General features: G+C 37.0%; 1 protein-coding gene across 3 annotated transcripts in view; it reads right to left on the bottom strand.

Annotated features, from left to right (window-relative positions):
• LOC137273420 (ecotropic viral integration site 5 ortholog-like) overlaps positions 1-18711 on the bottom strand; it is an 89589-nt gene that overhangs the window by 46430 nt on the left and 24448 nt on the right. For all 3 annotated transcript variants that reach the window (XM_067806103.1, XM_067806105.1, XM_067806104.1), the window contains 5 exons: positions 15899-16066; positions 11633-11784; positions 2721-2809; positions 1938-2162; positions 1700-1774 (listed from right to left, as the gene is read on the bottom strand). In XM_067806103.1, the coding sequence (XP_067662204.1) occupies positions 1700-1774; positions 1938-2162; positions 2721-2809; positions 11633-11784; positions 15899-16005 (648 nt within the window). In that variant the 5' untranslated portion in view covers positions 16006-16066. The remainder of the gene's footprint in view (positions 1-1699; positions 1775-1937; positions 2163-2720; positions 2810-11632; positions 11785-15898; positions 16067-18711) is intronic.

Raw genomic sequence — 18711 nt, 5'->3', positions numbered from 1 at the left:
AAAATGACCTCTAAATTCGTCTAAAATGCCTCCTAGCGGAGATCAGCCTGCTCTCGCGCGCTTTTCTTTTATATATGACGCGGTGTGCGCGTCGCTTACTGCCAAAGGCAGTAAGCTCGCGCCAAAGGCTCGTACACGTTACTATAGAATACATTCTACTTCCGGGTGACTGCCGAAGGCAGGGACCCGTAAACTGCAGGTGTCCCGGGATTTCTGATACCTTTTGCCATGGCAATTTATTAACAGTAACACATAATACGTGAAACGCTGTTGTGTTGAACTCCCTGCTTATTCCTCCTTCAGACATCATTTATAACTTTGTCAAACGTTGGATATCTGAAAGTATGTATGTAGGTGCCTTTCACACAGCCGTGTATTACAAAAGCACCCTCATTACACTACTTGAAAGAATTACCTGTTGATTTCATTCAAAGAAGGCATTTTTTCACATTTCTATAATTCATAACAAGATATTTTATATTGACATAAAGTACAATGCACGATCATTTTAAACCACTGAAGGTTGAACAGACAATCTAGTAAGCAAGACTTCTTTTGATATAGTTAAATAAACTTTTACAACACCATTCATTCTAGTACGTTTGGCTAAACTACATGATAGGTACATTCAAGAACACACAACTGTAATGGACAGAGCTTAGTATTACTGAAAACTTGCCTATATACCTCTCTATACCAAATGATATGTGCTACCAGTATTGTAAGTATCATCCTTGATATCTCCAGGGTATACATTCCAGTAAGTCTCCACTATACCTGGATGCATCTACAGGTGACAATTGTTTGCCTCCCTTTGCTGGCGCCACATTCTCATAGTAACTAATCAGCTAAGCCGCCATTACAGCTGAGCTTGCCGGTGTCAACAAAGATGGCAGTCGCAGCTGCAAAGCTTTGTTTGCAGTGTGACTCAGATTTTGGGGAAATCATACAGACGAATTGATAGTTCCGAAACTGTAAAATGATATACGCAAGCACTCCTCCTACTTTCTCAGAACCTCTGCATGGTTTGTGCTGTCAAGTTTAAAAATTGGTTAAAATGATTTAAAAAGTGAAAGTGTGTTGTGATTAGTTCGCTCATCTTCCCAGCATAGACACCTGACTGGATAAAAAGCCAGCAAAGGGAGGTAACAAATGTATTGGCATAGTGGAGATTTATCAGAACATATACACTGGAGATACTGAGGATGTGTAAGCATTCCAGTGCACATTTCACACTGCATCATGTCTTTTTAATGGCAGATTTGACAAGATTCCAGCAACACATGGTGGTCAGCACATATTCATAGCCCCAACAAACCTAATATTATGACCAACGCCACATGCCATACTGAGGATGTGTAAGCATTCCAGTGCACATTTCACACTGCATCATGTCTTTTTAATGGCAGATTTGACATGATTCCAGCAACACATGGTGGTCGGCACATATTCATAGCCCCCACAAACCTAATATTATGACCAACGCCACATGCCATCAACTTCAGTCAAATTACCAGGGCCTCATAAACCCAGTCATATCAAATGACAAGCACAGAGTACTGGGAACCTATTCAAACCTAGAATGATACTGCAATGAATTTTGTATATAACATGAATCTGTTCCATTATGACAAACAGGTACTCTGTGTGACAGAGACAGTAGCATAGACACCTCTTGAGCGTCTATAGTGGAAATTACCTGCATAAGTAGAAGTCCCACAATGAACCCACTGCCTTGACAGTACCCAACCTCCCGGTCATGGAGAGAGTACGCCTGTAAGAACACAACATTATAATCAGAAAAAGCAGGACCAAAGGCAACAGAATGCTACACTAAAGCAATTATACACATCAATATCTTACTGATGTTCTATCATACATCACAAATACCAGTGACAATACTGTCAAAAACATGACTAGCATCTCAGACTTCTCACCTTCATCACATTGAAAAGGCTTTCCTGCCCTAACCCATCCTTCTCCTTGAAGAAATCATGATCAGGAAAAGTCCTTGCAATATCTCTGCGTATAAGTTTCTCGCATGGTGAGGTTTTCTTGAGATATTCTGCGTACAACTGTTTGAACTGAGAGTCATTAACTCCAAGTAACAGTTGCCAGGCCAGACCACGGAAATGATGTGGAATCCCTTTCCGAACCAGTTCCTGCAGAAGGAAGAAACTAAGCTTATGAATGGTTTGTAAATAATTCAGTTTCGGCCACAGACACCAACGGTTGAAATCATGAGCTACAATACATCCCTTGACTTCCAAGAATCCTGCTGATGTAATTGTTTGCACCTGATCAGAAGTTGAAGACCAAGATTCAAATACCATGGGAAAGGATCTCAAGGACTCCCCCTTTGAGACAAAGATATCACACATGCTGTTTTGAACACCTCAAACACTTTTAATGAAGATAGATGACTTGACGCTGGTTGTATGTTTAGAAAATTCATAAGAAATATTCAGCAATATACTAATAGACTGATACTTTTCAGTGAAATACACAATTGAACAATTAGTTGCTTTGGTTTATGATGACAGATTATTAAGATCATGTTAACAATTCTGAGAGAATTTACTAAATGTGAATATTTAAGTACTGAAGCTAATGTCAGAACATTTGGTCTGATGTGATTTATCAATGAGTTTAATAAAACGTTCATCTAGCCATCTCAATATAGCACTTAATCATCGGAGAAACTCTGAAGGTGTTCCTACCTTGATGTAGCCTGTTTTCTTCTTGATACTGTCCCACTCGTTGACGAGACGACCCCATGTCTCCCACAAGTTTTCAGATGGATTGGCAGCTGGAATACAATAAATAACATAGATGTCCCGCAGATATTCAATTACGAATGTTCTATATGAACCCGGAAACTCTTCGACAATGAGGTATCACTAAACAAATAAAATCTTACATCACATATGAAACATCAAGTTCATATATTTAAATTTTTTCAATATTTTTCTCAAACATGTGTAGTTCTACACCTGGTTCAGCAATATTCCTGCCACAGTGTGTTGTTAAAAATGTAGATGCATTTCGTGTAAGGCATCAAACCTGTTTTATTGTGAAAATAAGCCAACACTTCATCCGTTATTCCATCAATATCATGTCATGGCGGCTATGGCAATGCACTCAATTTTGCTATTTACAACCTGCACTGGTGCATGTTAAGAGTGGATGGTGCAGGTTACCTTGGTAACAGTTTGCACCCGGTGTAGGCAACAATAGAACCTCCAACATGTTATAGCTGTCATGCTGTGAATTAATTGGGAAGTGACATGATGTTATATGTTTCTCTCTGCATGACTTGTTAAACTTATAAACTTAAGAAATATAGGAAATGCTACAAGTCATTCATCATTCATCATCATGGGATCTGGTTCTGTAGAACGTACCAGATTCTTTGTGTTATGTTTTAGAACCAGTGACATTATTTCAATGGTAAAGCCAATGAGGTTGCAGGTACTCAAAAGGAAAAGAACAACCTGATATCGCACCCTGCTGCTAATATGCAATAGTGCCATTACAGTTTTCATTTCCACATGTCATGACCACATACCCTCTCCCATAAGTCCAGTGCTGAAATCACGTTCACCTTTGTGAACATAAAGTCATGAATATGCTTGAAAATACATTCATAAGCAAGCCATCAGCTGCAACCCCAAAAACATGCTCTATGACAGACAGTATCAATACAAACAGGGAGAATATGTACACTGTTCGTAATAACTTGAAGGGATAAAACACTAATAATACTAGAGTGGGGCATCAGAAGGATGTTTGCTGTTTATTGCTACACTTTGATGTAGATATTTTAGTCTGGACCAGATAATCCTGTGACTGATATGATGGCCAACATTCCATGCTGCAATGGTATGACGGTATGCCATCAATCAAGTCTCCTGAACAGGACAACCTAATCCTTTTAAAGTTTAGAAGTTGGTAGGGTAATGCATGACACTTGATATATTCAATTTCTTTATTTATGCTCATCCATATCAAGTGTCTTGTATTACTGATCCATTATGTCAGAAATATGATTAGCATAGGTGGCTCCAGTTCTACTGGAATTTTCAGTTTGAATCTGGAATTCTCACAGGTTACCATGGTCACCAGATTAAAATACTGCAGGTCAGAACCTCCGTTTACTCTGAGGAAAGGAAGCGTAAGCTTCGATCTTATTTATGTTTCATTTGTGAATGGCAAAGAATTCTCACTGGACAAATGCAATCGATTACATAACTGAATGCAATTCTAGGCTACTACATGTAGTTTCAGAAACAACAGCTAGGTAAAGGGGCGAATACTGCAATTGTATATATTTTCACTGTGTGCAAATTTGTGGAAGGTTCACAAAAGACCTGTTTCCATCATTTTTTTGTGCATTTTAAACACTTGAGTGATGGTATCCAAAGTTTTCTGATAGATGTGCAATGATCAAAGATAGCCGTCATTACTGAATTGCGTTTACTAAAACAATCAGACAGAGAAGTGGGATTATGATTATACTAGTGTCAACATGAGATCAACTGACGTGCATATATTTTAGCATGTCCATGGGATATGTAAAAGGCTATGAAAGTTGAGATGTCACTTGTTTGTGTTTTCAGACAAAAAGCAATAGATTTAATAAATGATTCATATGTTACTTAGGTTCCGCCCTATGGCGTTTATGAGTTAATTATCCATTCATTATTGTTAATTTTTGTTTCTGGATACTGGCCCGATAGAGTATTGCTATCTGATACATTATAGTCTCGTGCCAAAATGCCTCTCAGGTGGGTCGAGGCCAAGCAACACGTCCAGCTAATGACAATAATCGCTAAAGGTTGTTGCTAAAAACAGACATGGAGTTCCATTTGTGAATCATATACGGTGCAGATCAAATCTACAAGCCAGTTTCTATCAATTTTAACAGTTGTTAGTGATTTTTACTGCCTGTTTGGAGGAAATAATTTAGGTGAATTTATTACCAGGCTAGTAGGACTTAAATAACATAAATATACCATCCTATGACTTTTTCAAAGGTAAAATACCAGCATATGATGGAAAATGTATGGAAACACTGTTCTATACTGTACTTGTCATGGCTTGACCATGAATAAAAGCATGAAAATTAATCCCACCCAAATATAACCACTATTTCATTAAATAAATGAAGCAAAGTACTGATTGTGTAAGAGTGACAAACCTGTCCAAACAGTCATGTGGCCATATTATCAAGTAAGATTTAACATGTTTACTTGGTAACATTTCTTCAGAAATTCAATGCCAACTCTACATCATTACACAGTGACTAGTTCTGATGGTAGCCATTAACAATTAGCTCATGTTCAACTACCAAAGTAATGTAAGCTGTGGAATCTTAGCACTATTCATATACATGTTAGTCTGTCTATGTCAACATGCTAAACAATGTTGATGAATGAATAATGTGTATGAACACTGCAGATAAAAGAACAATGTTACATTGCTGATGAAAAATGTGAATGGATGAACAATGCAAATGAATAATCAATGACACAATGCTGAGGAACAAAGCGGATGAACAATGTTCAATGACACTGAGTGTGGTATTAGGCTGCATTTAGCAGTATTACACATTGTAGCAATCAGTGGAACCAAACCTATGTCTCTAGAGTGGCAAACTATAATGCTGAAACCGAGCATGTATAAACTAAATTCTATTGTAGAGCTGCCTACTAAAAGTAAATGTACACAAGCATTTACTGATCATGATCAACAAATGACATACCCTTTTACAAGAGGAAAGTGGACATTGCTATCTCTAGGTGCTATCAGTCAGGAATTATATGTTCAACAGATCCCGAGAGAGAGCCAGGCTGAAAACCATGACGACCAAATATACCAACAATGGCAGCTGTGATTAACACCAGTTACTTCAGGGAGGTATGTTGAGGGATCTGATAGTCAATAAGCAAAACTGGAAATGAAAATTTTCCTTCGGAAAATATAATATTATCAAAATATCATGTGTTCGTGTATTGCCTGCACACAAAACATGCTCTTCTCAGTTCAGGATAAAGCAATATTCTAATTATATGGTGACAGCCAATATATCAAAGTCTGGACCAGACAAACCAGTGATTGATATTGTGATCTCCCCATAATGAAGGCACATCTGATACTGTACCAGATCCGGACAGAATCACCAAACCTGTATCAACAATCTTCTACATCCTCTTACGCAGACAAACATTTGCTGCTGGGGACAAATTCAAACCTACAATCCCAATGTGGCCAAAATGAATGAATTAAGATAATTATAAATACGTAGGAACCATAACTACTATCAGTTCTATGCCTTTACAGTCTTCTCCATCACGAAACGCTACTGAAATTCAAAATCCACTTCCACTTTTCTGCAATTTGCTGTCATGCAAGCAAAACAATGCAAAGCAACTGAAACACCAGAAAATACAAAAATGACATGCATCAACAAATATAATCAAGAAAATTAAACACGTTTTAATTCTTGGACAGCTGTAACCAACTTCACAAGAATGGGAAACGATGTACTCAGTCACAGAATCAATAGAACGTGATGTCTGACATACCTTCTTCCATCTTAGTGGGACGGCCGAAAATACTTTTTCTCATCATCACTTCACTGACGCAGCATTTTCAGAATAAAACAAAATTCAAAACAATCGAATCCCTATTTTCTGTGTCATATCTATACATTTGGTGAATTATGTATTTACTCGAAATGGTTGCAAAGTGTTTTTATCTTGACAAGGAAACGACATTTTAACCTTAATTATAGTCCTGACCAAATTCAGGACGCAAGGAAGTAAACATGTTTTAATATCGACTACCAGATAAATGAAAACACCACTGAAACAGGTGTCCTATTTTGATAAATGGGGGTAATTCATTTTTCGTGGTTATTGGTTATACAATGTTGTCAGTAGTTATGGAGGTACTGAGCATGATGAATGGAACTTGTTTTCAGTTGCTAGATTCAGAATAAAAATAATAATTGTCATACCTACTTATTCCAAGTGAAAATGCCAACTTCATGTTTGGTTTGAAAATATTTACCAGTATTTGGATACAGATACTACAGTGACTTTATTTCAGACAACACAGTGATCAACAGCATCAACATCGTACTACCTAAATGGGACAAGATGACAAGTGTCAACCAAGTCGGCGAGCCAGACCACCTGATCCCATTAGTCGCCTCTTATGACAAACATGGGTTTCTGAAGTCAAATTCTATCTGGATCTTCATGGTGTAAAGAGAAACGGGATCTGCAGCTCACCATACTATGACTTCAGTTACAGATCAATATAAAAACACTTCGATTGCTACAAACATAATTAAATACTTGGTAGATATGTAATGTATGTTATCTGTATATTACTTATAGATCTTTACAATAAAGATTTTGTCAAACTCAATATTGTGGAAACTGAACCCCAAACTAAGTGGAGATTGTTGTCGATCTTGTCAATTGCAGTTTCAGTTTCATGGAGCCAAAGACAAAGCAAAAGTGAAGCGCTAAAAGGTCTCCATCAGTGAAATTTATCAAACGTATTTTTCTTTCTATTTATCACAATAATAAAGTACTTTCAGCATCACTGCTCTGGTATGACCATCAAATGTATTTTAAACATAGGCGAAGTCACTGAAGTGAACATTCATGCAAAATCTGATCTCTATTTCATAAATATGCAGCTACACCTAATGCAAGATCATGCATGAAACTAGATCCGCCTGTCATTTCTTGCACACACCCACAGGTTCAAGACTCAAACAAAGGTTTAAACATGAAAATAAGACCTACTGTGCACTACCCATAGCTCACTTTCACCCATCACATGCACATGGACAAGAATGAAATGACTTACCATGTTTACTCATCTTAAAAGAACCTGATTTCCTTGTCATATTTTCTTGCAATAAGTTCAGACATTTACACACCTCAGAAATAGAAAACACTTTCTAATGAGACAACATTACCATGATCAAAGCCAATATTCCTATTCATGGTTTGTGGATAGAGCAATCTCATTCCACAAAAATATCACCCCACTTCATGACCCAGATCTAGCCACAATCCTGGTCATCATTTTCTTGTTCCTGTTTCCTGCTTTAATTATAATGTATAAGAGGTCATATGAACAACTATGATGACACTGTAATAAGGTCCCTGGGGCAGTGGGAGGTAAGGAAACCCATGATTGTTAATGTTTATAATACAGTGTCCGGACATGATATCACTATTTTAATACAGTATATTGACATGGGTTATAGGAATCATACCACTTGGTCATTTTAAGTCCCATACTTTAACATAGGTTTACAGTAGTCATAACTTGAAGATCACTTTGTGCCACAGGGTCCTCTAATTATGAGTACTGTTATCAGGGAAGTACAAACAGACACTTAGACTTGGAGTGAAACAATACACCAGTGCACTGTGAGTGTTTCTATGGCAGTACACAATACATTTCTTTTTCCACAATGATACAAGAAAGCTGTTCCTGAATTACTCACTTTTCAGTTTATGACATCAACATATGTCCCTCAAATACTGCAACATGTGATTAGCATTTGGAGTTCACAGCTAAATGTAGAAACTCCAAGTGTGTACAGTTGACTTCAAAGGTGGAACCTGTTCCAAAATATCTTGTCAAGTTTCAACACCATTTAAAAGAATTTGTGTGGATAACCTTGTTGGACCCTACATCATTATTAGTCTTTCAGTACCACAAACAAGTAACAAGCCATCATTATTCCAACTATATCCTTGTCCTGTCTTAAGATAATGGTGAAGTAACTAATTTCCACTGAAAAAAACCTTCTTTCATTCTGATATTTAGAGCCTATGCGATACAATAATTACTCCATAACTGTTCACATGCCTTTGACCAAACTTGAAAATTGACTTGAACCATGGACACTGAGATGACATCCGTGTGTATATGAAAAGAAATGGCAATCAGTTCAAGGGAGACAACTCTATAATCAGCTTTGATAGAACTGTGATTTCCCGATTAAGTTCTGATGCTAGGAGTCAAACACACTCTGTGGAGCAGTTATACACTGAAATATTCAAATGTGGAAATTAATACTTTACTTTAAAAAGTTTTTATCTATTAAGATATTTTATGAAAGCATATACTTGTTAAGATGTGTGGCAGCATTGATGGGCAGATTAAGTGTTTCCTATCCATCACATATTATTCTTGATCCACAGACAAAGGATGTTGTTGAAACCTACATTGTAACTAAATAAGCTAGTTTGCAAGATTGAAATTAGAGGTTTTCACTCAATACATCAGGTGAGCTATGGTTCTTGCAGACCTGAGAAATCTGCCCACAATCTTGCCTATTAGTATCAATGACTCACTTCACTCTTACTCTATTGTTATTTACAGAAGTGATCAAGTTACACCAAATGAGTGGTAAACAGGGTGCATATGTCACACTAAAACAAAAGCCTGCCTCCAGCACTGCAACAATTGATAACAAGTATCTTCCAGAACAACCAAATTTATCAAGTAAACTAGACCATGTTTTTGTCATACAAAGCTACACAAATTTTGTTTATGGCATGGCCATTCCTAGGCTGTCTTGCACTTTCCTTGACACAGATGCAACCAAGGACTGAAAGTTTTGACTGCCTTCCCACTGTAGTGTCTATTCATAGCAGCTATGAAACAAACGTTGCAACCTCAGACACTTCCCTGACATCCATACTGTGGTGGGAAGCCTACTGGTTCAAGCTTTCGCTCGTCATGCCAAAAACCTGGTTTCAGTTCCCAACATTAGTACAACTTGAGTATTCCACTGCTGGTGTCCAGTGCCATGACAGTGCTGAATATTGCTATGAGTGGTGTAAAAGTAAACCCTCTCACACACACTCTGACATCCAAACAAAACGGTTAGTTAGAGACTTGATCATGTGGTACACTTGTGTGTAACGCACACACGTCCACCATGTGTCTGATCATCATCAGTGCTTCATGTGTTTGCACTCCATATGTGACTATCACCTATGCATACAACAAGCCTCACAGGAATTTACTCAGTTTACATAACAGAGACAGGAAATGTTTCTCACTTGCCACTGACTTTTAGCCATCTATTCTACCAACCACCTGAATGTCAGGCACAGACTCCGTGCTTTACACACACCTTCAGCTGATTGTAGTCACCGATGATGGAGGACTTCATGTGTAAACAAACATGTGGTAATGACAATGTCTGGTGGAATCAGAACCATTCAATAACTAGTGAATGAGTTTAGTTTTACGCCTCTCTCAGCAATATTCCAGCTATATGGCTGTAGTCTGTACATAATCAATTCTGGACCAGATTTTCCATTGATCAACAGCATGGGCATTGATCTATGCATTTGGGAACTGATGTCATGTGTCAACCAAGTCAGCGAGACTGACCACCTGGTCCCATTAGTCTGCTCTTACAACAAGCAGGGGGTACTGAAGATCAATTTTAACCTGGATCTTCAGAGGTTCTTTCAGTCACAAAAAGAAACAAAGCTGAGATGCAGTATTTAAAACCCTTTTGAAATAATAATCAGCTAACTGAGAATATTCACTGAAAGTCCCCAAAACCATTCTCAAGGTATCTGCCAACAATGATGCTTGCAACGATCCTTCATGACAAGCAATGAATACATGCTCTAAATCATGTGAACATCATGCTGTGAAATATCCTATCACTTCTGCAGTATTATGGAATATGTTTCATAAAATGTCTTCCATGAACAAGTGAGCTTAAGAAAGGAATCATAGCATATCTCAATCTCTCAAACCAACCAAGCCAAAATGCTGTATATGCGAATAGCTGACAACTGGCTCCTACATGACACATGAATAACATGCTACAATGACACAAATACTGTTAAGATAACTATATGAAGATAGATAATGAAATGTGACATCACATACAGCCCCCTTTCAGAAATATGTTGCATGCAGAACAATGCACCTCCAAATTTGACCCCAATTCACAAAAGTTAAGCTTCTTTTAACCATGAATTTGCTATAAAAAAACTATACTGTGATCATTAACTAAATGAAGTACCATATTTTATCAAGCATACTCTGATGTGATTAAACCTCACTTTCGATTCACACATGTCATCCAACATTTATTTAAGCAGGCTTCACCCTTCCAGAAAATCAGCTGTTTGTATATAACCATAACATCAATTACTCAGAAATAATTCTCTTGTCTTTTTCCTCAGAAGTCTGCAAAAATTATCTGCATGCCATTTAATTATGCATGGAGGGCCTTGGTGTCCTCTTCATATCATACTATGGTACATATGACAGTACCTGCACAGATCCACAGATGGCCCAAAATCTATAAATCATCACATGAGGATTAAGTCAAGGAGCCCCTGGCTATCATGCTTTATTTCAGGCATTGTAATATTACATAAAAATTTTAGTCAGCAGGCAAATGTTAGTAGTCTTAGTGTAGCACATTTATGTTAATTTCTAAATGCCAAACGAAACAATACTATCGTGGGATTGATTACAGACACAGAGTGTTTTCATGGACAATAATCAGTTACACTGAACATGCAGATGTACTGTGAGAGATTGTTGTGTGACTCACCTGCCTCCTCCTCGTAGGAGACTTGAGCACTGTAGTGACTGTTTGAGGAAGTGGTAGAGATCACACTAGAGCCAGAGCCTTTCCGTGAGTGCCCAGGGGTGGGGGAACGAGCTACCAGGGCGTTGCAAGACTTCTCATCAGCTTCCAGTTTCCTGCAAAATCAGTACAAGAAAATTAATTATTTTCAGAACTGATGTCATTGTTTTTAAATGTTTAATGACTTTTTCAAGAATTTTACTTGAGTGGTGGCTTACGTATTGTAATTGAATCCTGAATGAAGTAATGAGTTTATAGATCATGCACCACACAGCTGCGGCAGGTAAACTGACTCATACTTTCAGGACAGTGCAACACAGTGTTGTTGTGTGTCTGTGAAGCAAATACCAGCGATTCATTACTCAGCAAATACCACATGAACAGCTTCACTCAGCACTCAAAAGGGAAAGCAACCATAATGAGTTTTATTACACACTCATTGAAGATATCACTGCTTACTAATTTTTCAAAGTTATTACACATTGTATATTAACATCGTGTGATGCTGTACGTATGACACCAAAGTGTTTTACAGTTATGACATCACAGTGCTCGATATTATTTTTGCTTGGCGGTGGGTCTTGATGGTTGGTGAGCCAGAGAAGATGCCTGCTTGGTGTTTTTTTAGTCTGCTAATTTGATGAGAGGTCTTGCCAATGTAAGGAAGGGTAATTCAAGAACAAGAAGTTGTAATCCATAAAGCTGTATGTTTCATTTTTGACCCACCAACTTCTAGAATGCCCATAAAAGAATCAGTACAAACTGGGTGACAGCACCCTCCACCTAAAAATTATGAACGATCCCTTACAGACATCGGTGTCCCAATGTCTTTTATGCAAATTAAGTGAATGTCATATTGAGATGTGTGATGTCTGCCTTGCTGTTACAGATTTACAAATCTCCTACATGAAAATCAAAGAGATTCTGTTAACTGTTTCAATACTTTGTTCCCTAATTTTGACACATCCTCAAAATTCAAAGATGTACAATCGTAAGACCTTCAACATCAACTTCCATGCTGATAATTATAATCCGAAACAATATATTTACAGTGCAAACTACTGCAAACAGTAAAATGTATACAATTACACCTTTTGCACATCCAAACCAAACCCACTCTGAACACATTATACTCAATATTCCCTAATCTCTAATGAACCAGGGACTATGTCTGGAATTGCCAAATATACTGTTGAGTGGATTTCACCAATCCCTTATTGGACTACACACATAAATGGTATATAAACTATAAAACAAATCCTAAAAAAACAACCCTATACCTATATATCAGCATGCCAAAGAGCTTGTGTATCTTTGCGACAAAATATAGGAAAGAAGTGAGGCAACACAATTCAGATATTGTGATAAATTTTTCAGAGTATCAACCATCTCTACCAGCAGTGTTCCCGGTGGTTCTGAAAATTACCGGCAGTTTATGCTGACAGGGTCTAAAAATTCTGGCTGAACTGGTTTTTAGCCGGAGAGATAAAGTAACCAGTATTCATAACGATATATTGTTAATATATGAGTTGAAAAGTGTGCTGTCTGTTGCTTGTTTTTCATGAATGTTATCGAGGACAGTTAGCAATTCGATGCCAAGATGAGACAATTAGAAAATGAAAGTGCTGCGGTCCACCGAATTCAATAAGAGTGTTCACAATGTCTTTCGCTTTCTCAATACCTGTCAAATGTGCAAACAACTTGTCTTTATTTACCTGTGGTAAACCTCAATCTACATTCCCTGAGTTACTTAGCAAGTGGACTCTCTTACAGTACCCAGAGTTCCATGCGGCCAGTCAGCAAAGAACCTCTGGCACAGGCCCGAAAGATGTGATGATTCGTCACATATTCCACAGTACATTCATACATGTGCATTTTTCTTAACTCTTACATTTCTATGAGTTTACACATTCAATTAAACATCATTGTTGGAATGGTTTAGTTTCACTGAGAGAAATTATCTTAAAATGTGTACACAACTTCTATTTGTGTAGCGATCCTTTGTTTACAGGTGTTGTACGGCTCAACGTGTTGTTCTTGAAGCCTTGTGGAGAGCAAATGACCCAGCCCGTTGGACAAGTATCTTCTTACTTATGAATATATGCACGTTTGTTTACAAACAGGAGAAAAGTCCAATCATGTGATATGCAAATTAGCCTGGAGCTATCGCGTTATGTTCAGTCATCGTTGCATCGGAGTGTGGAGCAAAATCAAGGCTAGTGTTGTTAGCGCAGCTGATATGTAACCTTGGCTCTCATTAGATGAAAAGGAAACGCCATGTGAAAGACAACTCTTGATTGGTCAACCTGTCAGCAGTATAACTGAGCGAAGGCATGTGACAAAACAGTAGAGACCTGCTGTAATCGACGTTGCTTTATGATGTTCAAAAATCTATATCTACGGAGTAAGGAACTGATGTCAATATATGTTACTTGTTTTGTATTGGGTGAATATATATGCTGGCTGGCCGCATGGAACTCTGAGTAGGAGAGTGAATGATGTGCACGAATGTTTGTATCACCCAATCACATAGCATGCCTTGATCTGCATATGTGCAATCTGCTGAAGTCTATATTTAGATAAGATATGGGGATTTCCACCCTAGGTTTCAATACGTTTGCTCACAATTTGAAGAGAACAAAGACATTTTTGTTAACTGCAATTTTATTAAATTTACCAACAAAACAAAACCATAAGCAATTCAAAATTTTCTCACAGCAGCTACCAACGGCAGTTGAAAATACAGGACCATCACAATTTTTGTCGGTAAAAAACCAGTAATTACCAGAAAATGGTAACACTGTACTTGTATATAATTAGATGAATGAAACGAAAAAAATCTGCCACAGAAATAACAACAAACAACAGGAATAATAAGAGAAAACCCAAAAAGGAAGACTGTTAATTAGTCATTTGTATATTACAAGGCAAACCATGTTCATTATACAGCAAACTGGCAATTCAAGCAAAGGAATGCATGTGTTTACCTTTTCCGTACACTTAAAAATGCAAGGCAATATTTTATGTTGTCTCCAACATGTGTTGCTGATAGGAGGAAGAATATCACAGGAGACACCGAATGCACTTTGACAGAATTTAATGTGCGATGAGTGTTCAACAAAAAACAAATAGGGATGTGTTGCTCATGCTTAGGGACAGTGTCAAAAAACATGCAAACATTTTCTTAATACTTCATTTTTCAAAAATAAATTTATCAAGTAAACTACCATATTAATAATATTTTGTGAGTGAGTGAGTGAGTGAGTGAGTGAGTGAGTGAGTGAGCGAACTAGTGACAGCGGGAAACAAGAGACATAAGTGGTGCTTATTGTGTTTAATTATCTTTATCTGTAAAATATGGCACAAAAAGTTACACCCACCACATGTTCTTCATAGGATAAGGTACAGAGTCCTGATTCATAAAACATTCAAAGCATTATGACATTCATATGATAACCTATGAGTTATGACAGGTCGACAGCAGGCAAATGTTTTCATGTACAGCCAAGAAGGCGCAAAGCAATATATTTAGAGAGTAGTGAGTGCATGCATGGCCGTTTTAGCAACAATCATGTCTAAGCTGTAAGACTCAAAATTGACCAAGTGCATTATGAAATACAGATTTCAATATGATGTTTTCTACAAAATAAGTGCTAATTAGAAATATTGTCGATGGGAAGAATTAATTATTATTGGTATTAAAATGTGACACCGGTAACATCATACATAAACCTTTCTGATGACATATAGTTGTGATTTACTTACATAAAACACAAAGTTAGGACTTAAGTATATATTTTGTTCAGAGTTGTTTTGTTTTTTATCCATGTAAGAATATGTCATCACTCACCAACAATGTGATATATATTGAATTCAGTAACACTTTCTTAGAATTTTTGCTCAAAGTTACTTCTCTAATATTAAGGGATTGATTGATATTTAGGTAACGACGATTGATCTGTATATATATCAATTGCCAAGCGTGCAAAATAATGAAATGTACAAACTGTCAGGATAACAATACTTTCGACAATTTTCTATCTTTCCAGCCATACAAGGCAGGTGCACTTGAATGTACTTCAACAAAACATTCTCATGAATGCCTTGACACAATCCCCCACGCATTCAAAGAATTCTGTGAGCTGATTGTTATACAAATTGATCTACAGTTGCTAAATTGTGGAATGTTACACTTGTGGAAGTGTGGAGATTCCTTCTGTTCAAACAAACCTGTTTGCTTCTTCGAGTTTTGCCAACAACTCCAGTTCTGGGCTTCCCGGGCCATCAGGAATCCCTTCTTCAGAAGGGATGGGATCACTTGTTGATGTTGTCTCCATGGAAACAAATCGGTAGACTCCTCTTTAATGCGATTTCAGCCATTTACTGTCATTTAGGATGCTGAAAATGAAAATTAATGAGCATTAATATAATGATAGGGATTTATCCAAACATGTTATATGTTCATTATAAAGTTGTGATTTATGTTGATCACATCATATGTGCAACCAGATTCATGGATTTTGCCAAATTTTCACCACAGTATCCCATGGGCAGAATGTCCATTGTCATGTCCATAAAAGATGTATAAATGTCACAGACAATGCTCTGAATTTTATCAAACTTGGAATATAATTAGGTTTGACCCTATTTTATTCCTTTAAAACACTGTTATTTCTTTTACTATATCATACTCTACTTGTTGATAGTTTTCCCTTTTCCCTGTCATTTACCAATTTTGCATCCACACAGCATGACAAGGTGTGACAGAAGAAGGGAGGTAACTCTGGTTACACTCTAGTACTGTTGTCTTATGGCAATGTCTGCTAAACGTTTAATTTTCCTTTACTCAGTTCATGCTGTTCTAATTTACTGGGGTGCTGAGGTAAGTGAAGTTTCCTGCTCAAGTATTTTAATTGAGTTACCCACAGATTTTCAACATTCAACATGATTTGTGTCATCATCAGACAGGGATCCTTCAATTCTCATTTTTTATTTCCAAACCTGGGCACAAACTACAAAATATTTCATGCACATATTCAGATAGTCATTTTAGCAAATTCTGACCCATTTCAACATTTACAAAATAAATAACAAACATGAAACACTATGAGGCAAACACAATGTATCTACAGATATTCAGTACCGAATATGAATATTTATTCATGAATACTTTACTATTCATGTCAAGAAATTAAATTTATAAAATGTCAAGCAATTGCTTAAGTTGATATATTTCAGCAATATTTCCTTCAATGTATTAAACCAAAAAGAACAATACACAGCCAAAAAATGCCACTTAAAAATGCCTACAGTCCGTTTGAGTCAGAAACAGACCAATGAATTCCAAATTTTATCGTTGTACAATATTGTCTCATAAATATAATTAGTACATGTTTCTCATTTACTAATGCACAACAGATATTTGATATTTGAAAATTTTTTCTGACTCCATCAAAAATGTTGTTTAAGAAAATTTCATCATTGAAAACGCAAAAGTTGCTATCTGTCGCGGGAGGGTGAAACTGCAGAAACGGAACAGCCACTATCTCGTTGTGCACGGGATACACATGCCTCTTGAAAAAATGAAGTTGAATACTGACATGAAACAGTTGATGATTAAAAGGTATGATTTTTTCCTTGATGAAGCTGAAAAATGGTAAACCATTTTATGCCATTGATAACTTCTGTAAGTGGACATCAAAAGCTTTAGGAGTATCAGCAATGGTAAAATTTCCAATTCATTGGTCCGTTTCCGGCTCAAATTGACTATTGCTGCAAGGCACTTTTTTGCGTAATAACACAAATTAGGGAACTGGATGCCTTGAATACATTCCATATTAGGGAAAAGATAAACTAGTTCCATGTCAAAACACTTTCATGAAGAGTATGTGAAGAATTGAATTCATGTGGATCATTACAGGACAACCACATGCTCGTTGCATCCCGGGGCCTAGTTTCAATAAGCTACCACAGCTCAAAACTGATGTACCTGCTATGACTTTACACAGACTTTCTACAGTTGTAGCCCTAAAATAACTTTGTGACATAAGGTCCTGGTGCCTTGTGTAACTGGCAATTCCAACAACCCAAGAGACAAACACTAAGGATAAATTCTAGTCTTCATTAGACTCCCACATCAGACAAGCTTCCCACTTACCACTACTTCCTGAGATGTCACAAGGACATTCCCTGTTCCCGAAAGTAGTTGCTATGACACACAATGCAGAATTCCCATTACCTTGATTACTTGAAACTGACTGACACTGCACACTATATAATAGATGGTGTGTGTTTAGACGATTTCCTCAATCAAGTTAATGCTCCAGATAATCCACACCGTGTACAAGTGTGTTGGCCTATCAGTGTAATGATGAAACTATATGTCCTTAGTGTGTACCTCAATAGGTCATTGAACTTCCTATATTATCAATCACTATTGTACAGACTAAATCTTATCATGTCTTAACCTCAGCTACCTTTCAAATGAACGAAACTGAACAGGGTTCTTGAGGGCTAATGCTTTGGCATATGAATCTAAGCTCAAAAATTAAACAGTTCACAAGGCTATAAAAATGACACTGAGACATCAATCATAATTGTAAAAGTATTTTGAAAACACAATATTTAATGAATTAAGGAGGAATGATCATAAGGGAAACTTTAGCCCCCTTTCAAAAGTCAGACTTTAGTTAAAAACAACTTAAAATATTTAATATATTATACAAGATTTCCTTTTTGCTTACAAGTACACTGGCAAGTTTTGAAATTCTGGTGCTGTCAAATACCAAAAGATGGCTTAAATGTTAAATTCAGACATCCAGAAGCAAAAAGAATTCTATATTACAGGTATAAGCAAATCCATGACCCAAGAAAATATTTTCAAAGATTTATGCAATGGTTTCTTCATGTATCAGAACAGTGCTTACAAAAACATCTAGGATCATAATAAAGCTCATAATGAAAAACGTAACGAGATGGAACACTAGATGTATTGAAAGCTTCTTGCCAAGGTCAGTTTCAAGTGTGGTCACCTGGCTTATACA

The sequence above is a fragment of the Haliotis asinina genome, chromosome 2, assembly GCF_037392515.1.
Source record: "Haliotis asinina isolate JCU_RB_2024 chromosome 2, JCU_Hal_asi_v2, whole genome shotgun sequence".
Lineage (NCBI taxonomy): Eukaryota > Metazoa > Mollusca > Gastropoda > Lepetellida > Haliotidae > Haliotis > Haliotis asinina.
Note: the sequence above shows the minus strand (reverse complement) of the source record. Positions and strands in the feature narration are given on the sequence as shown.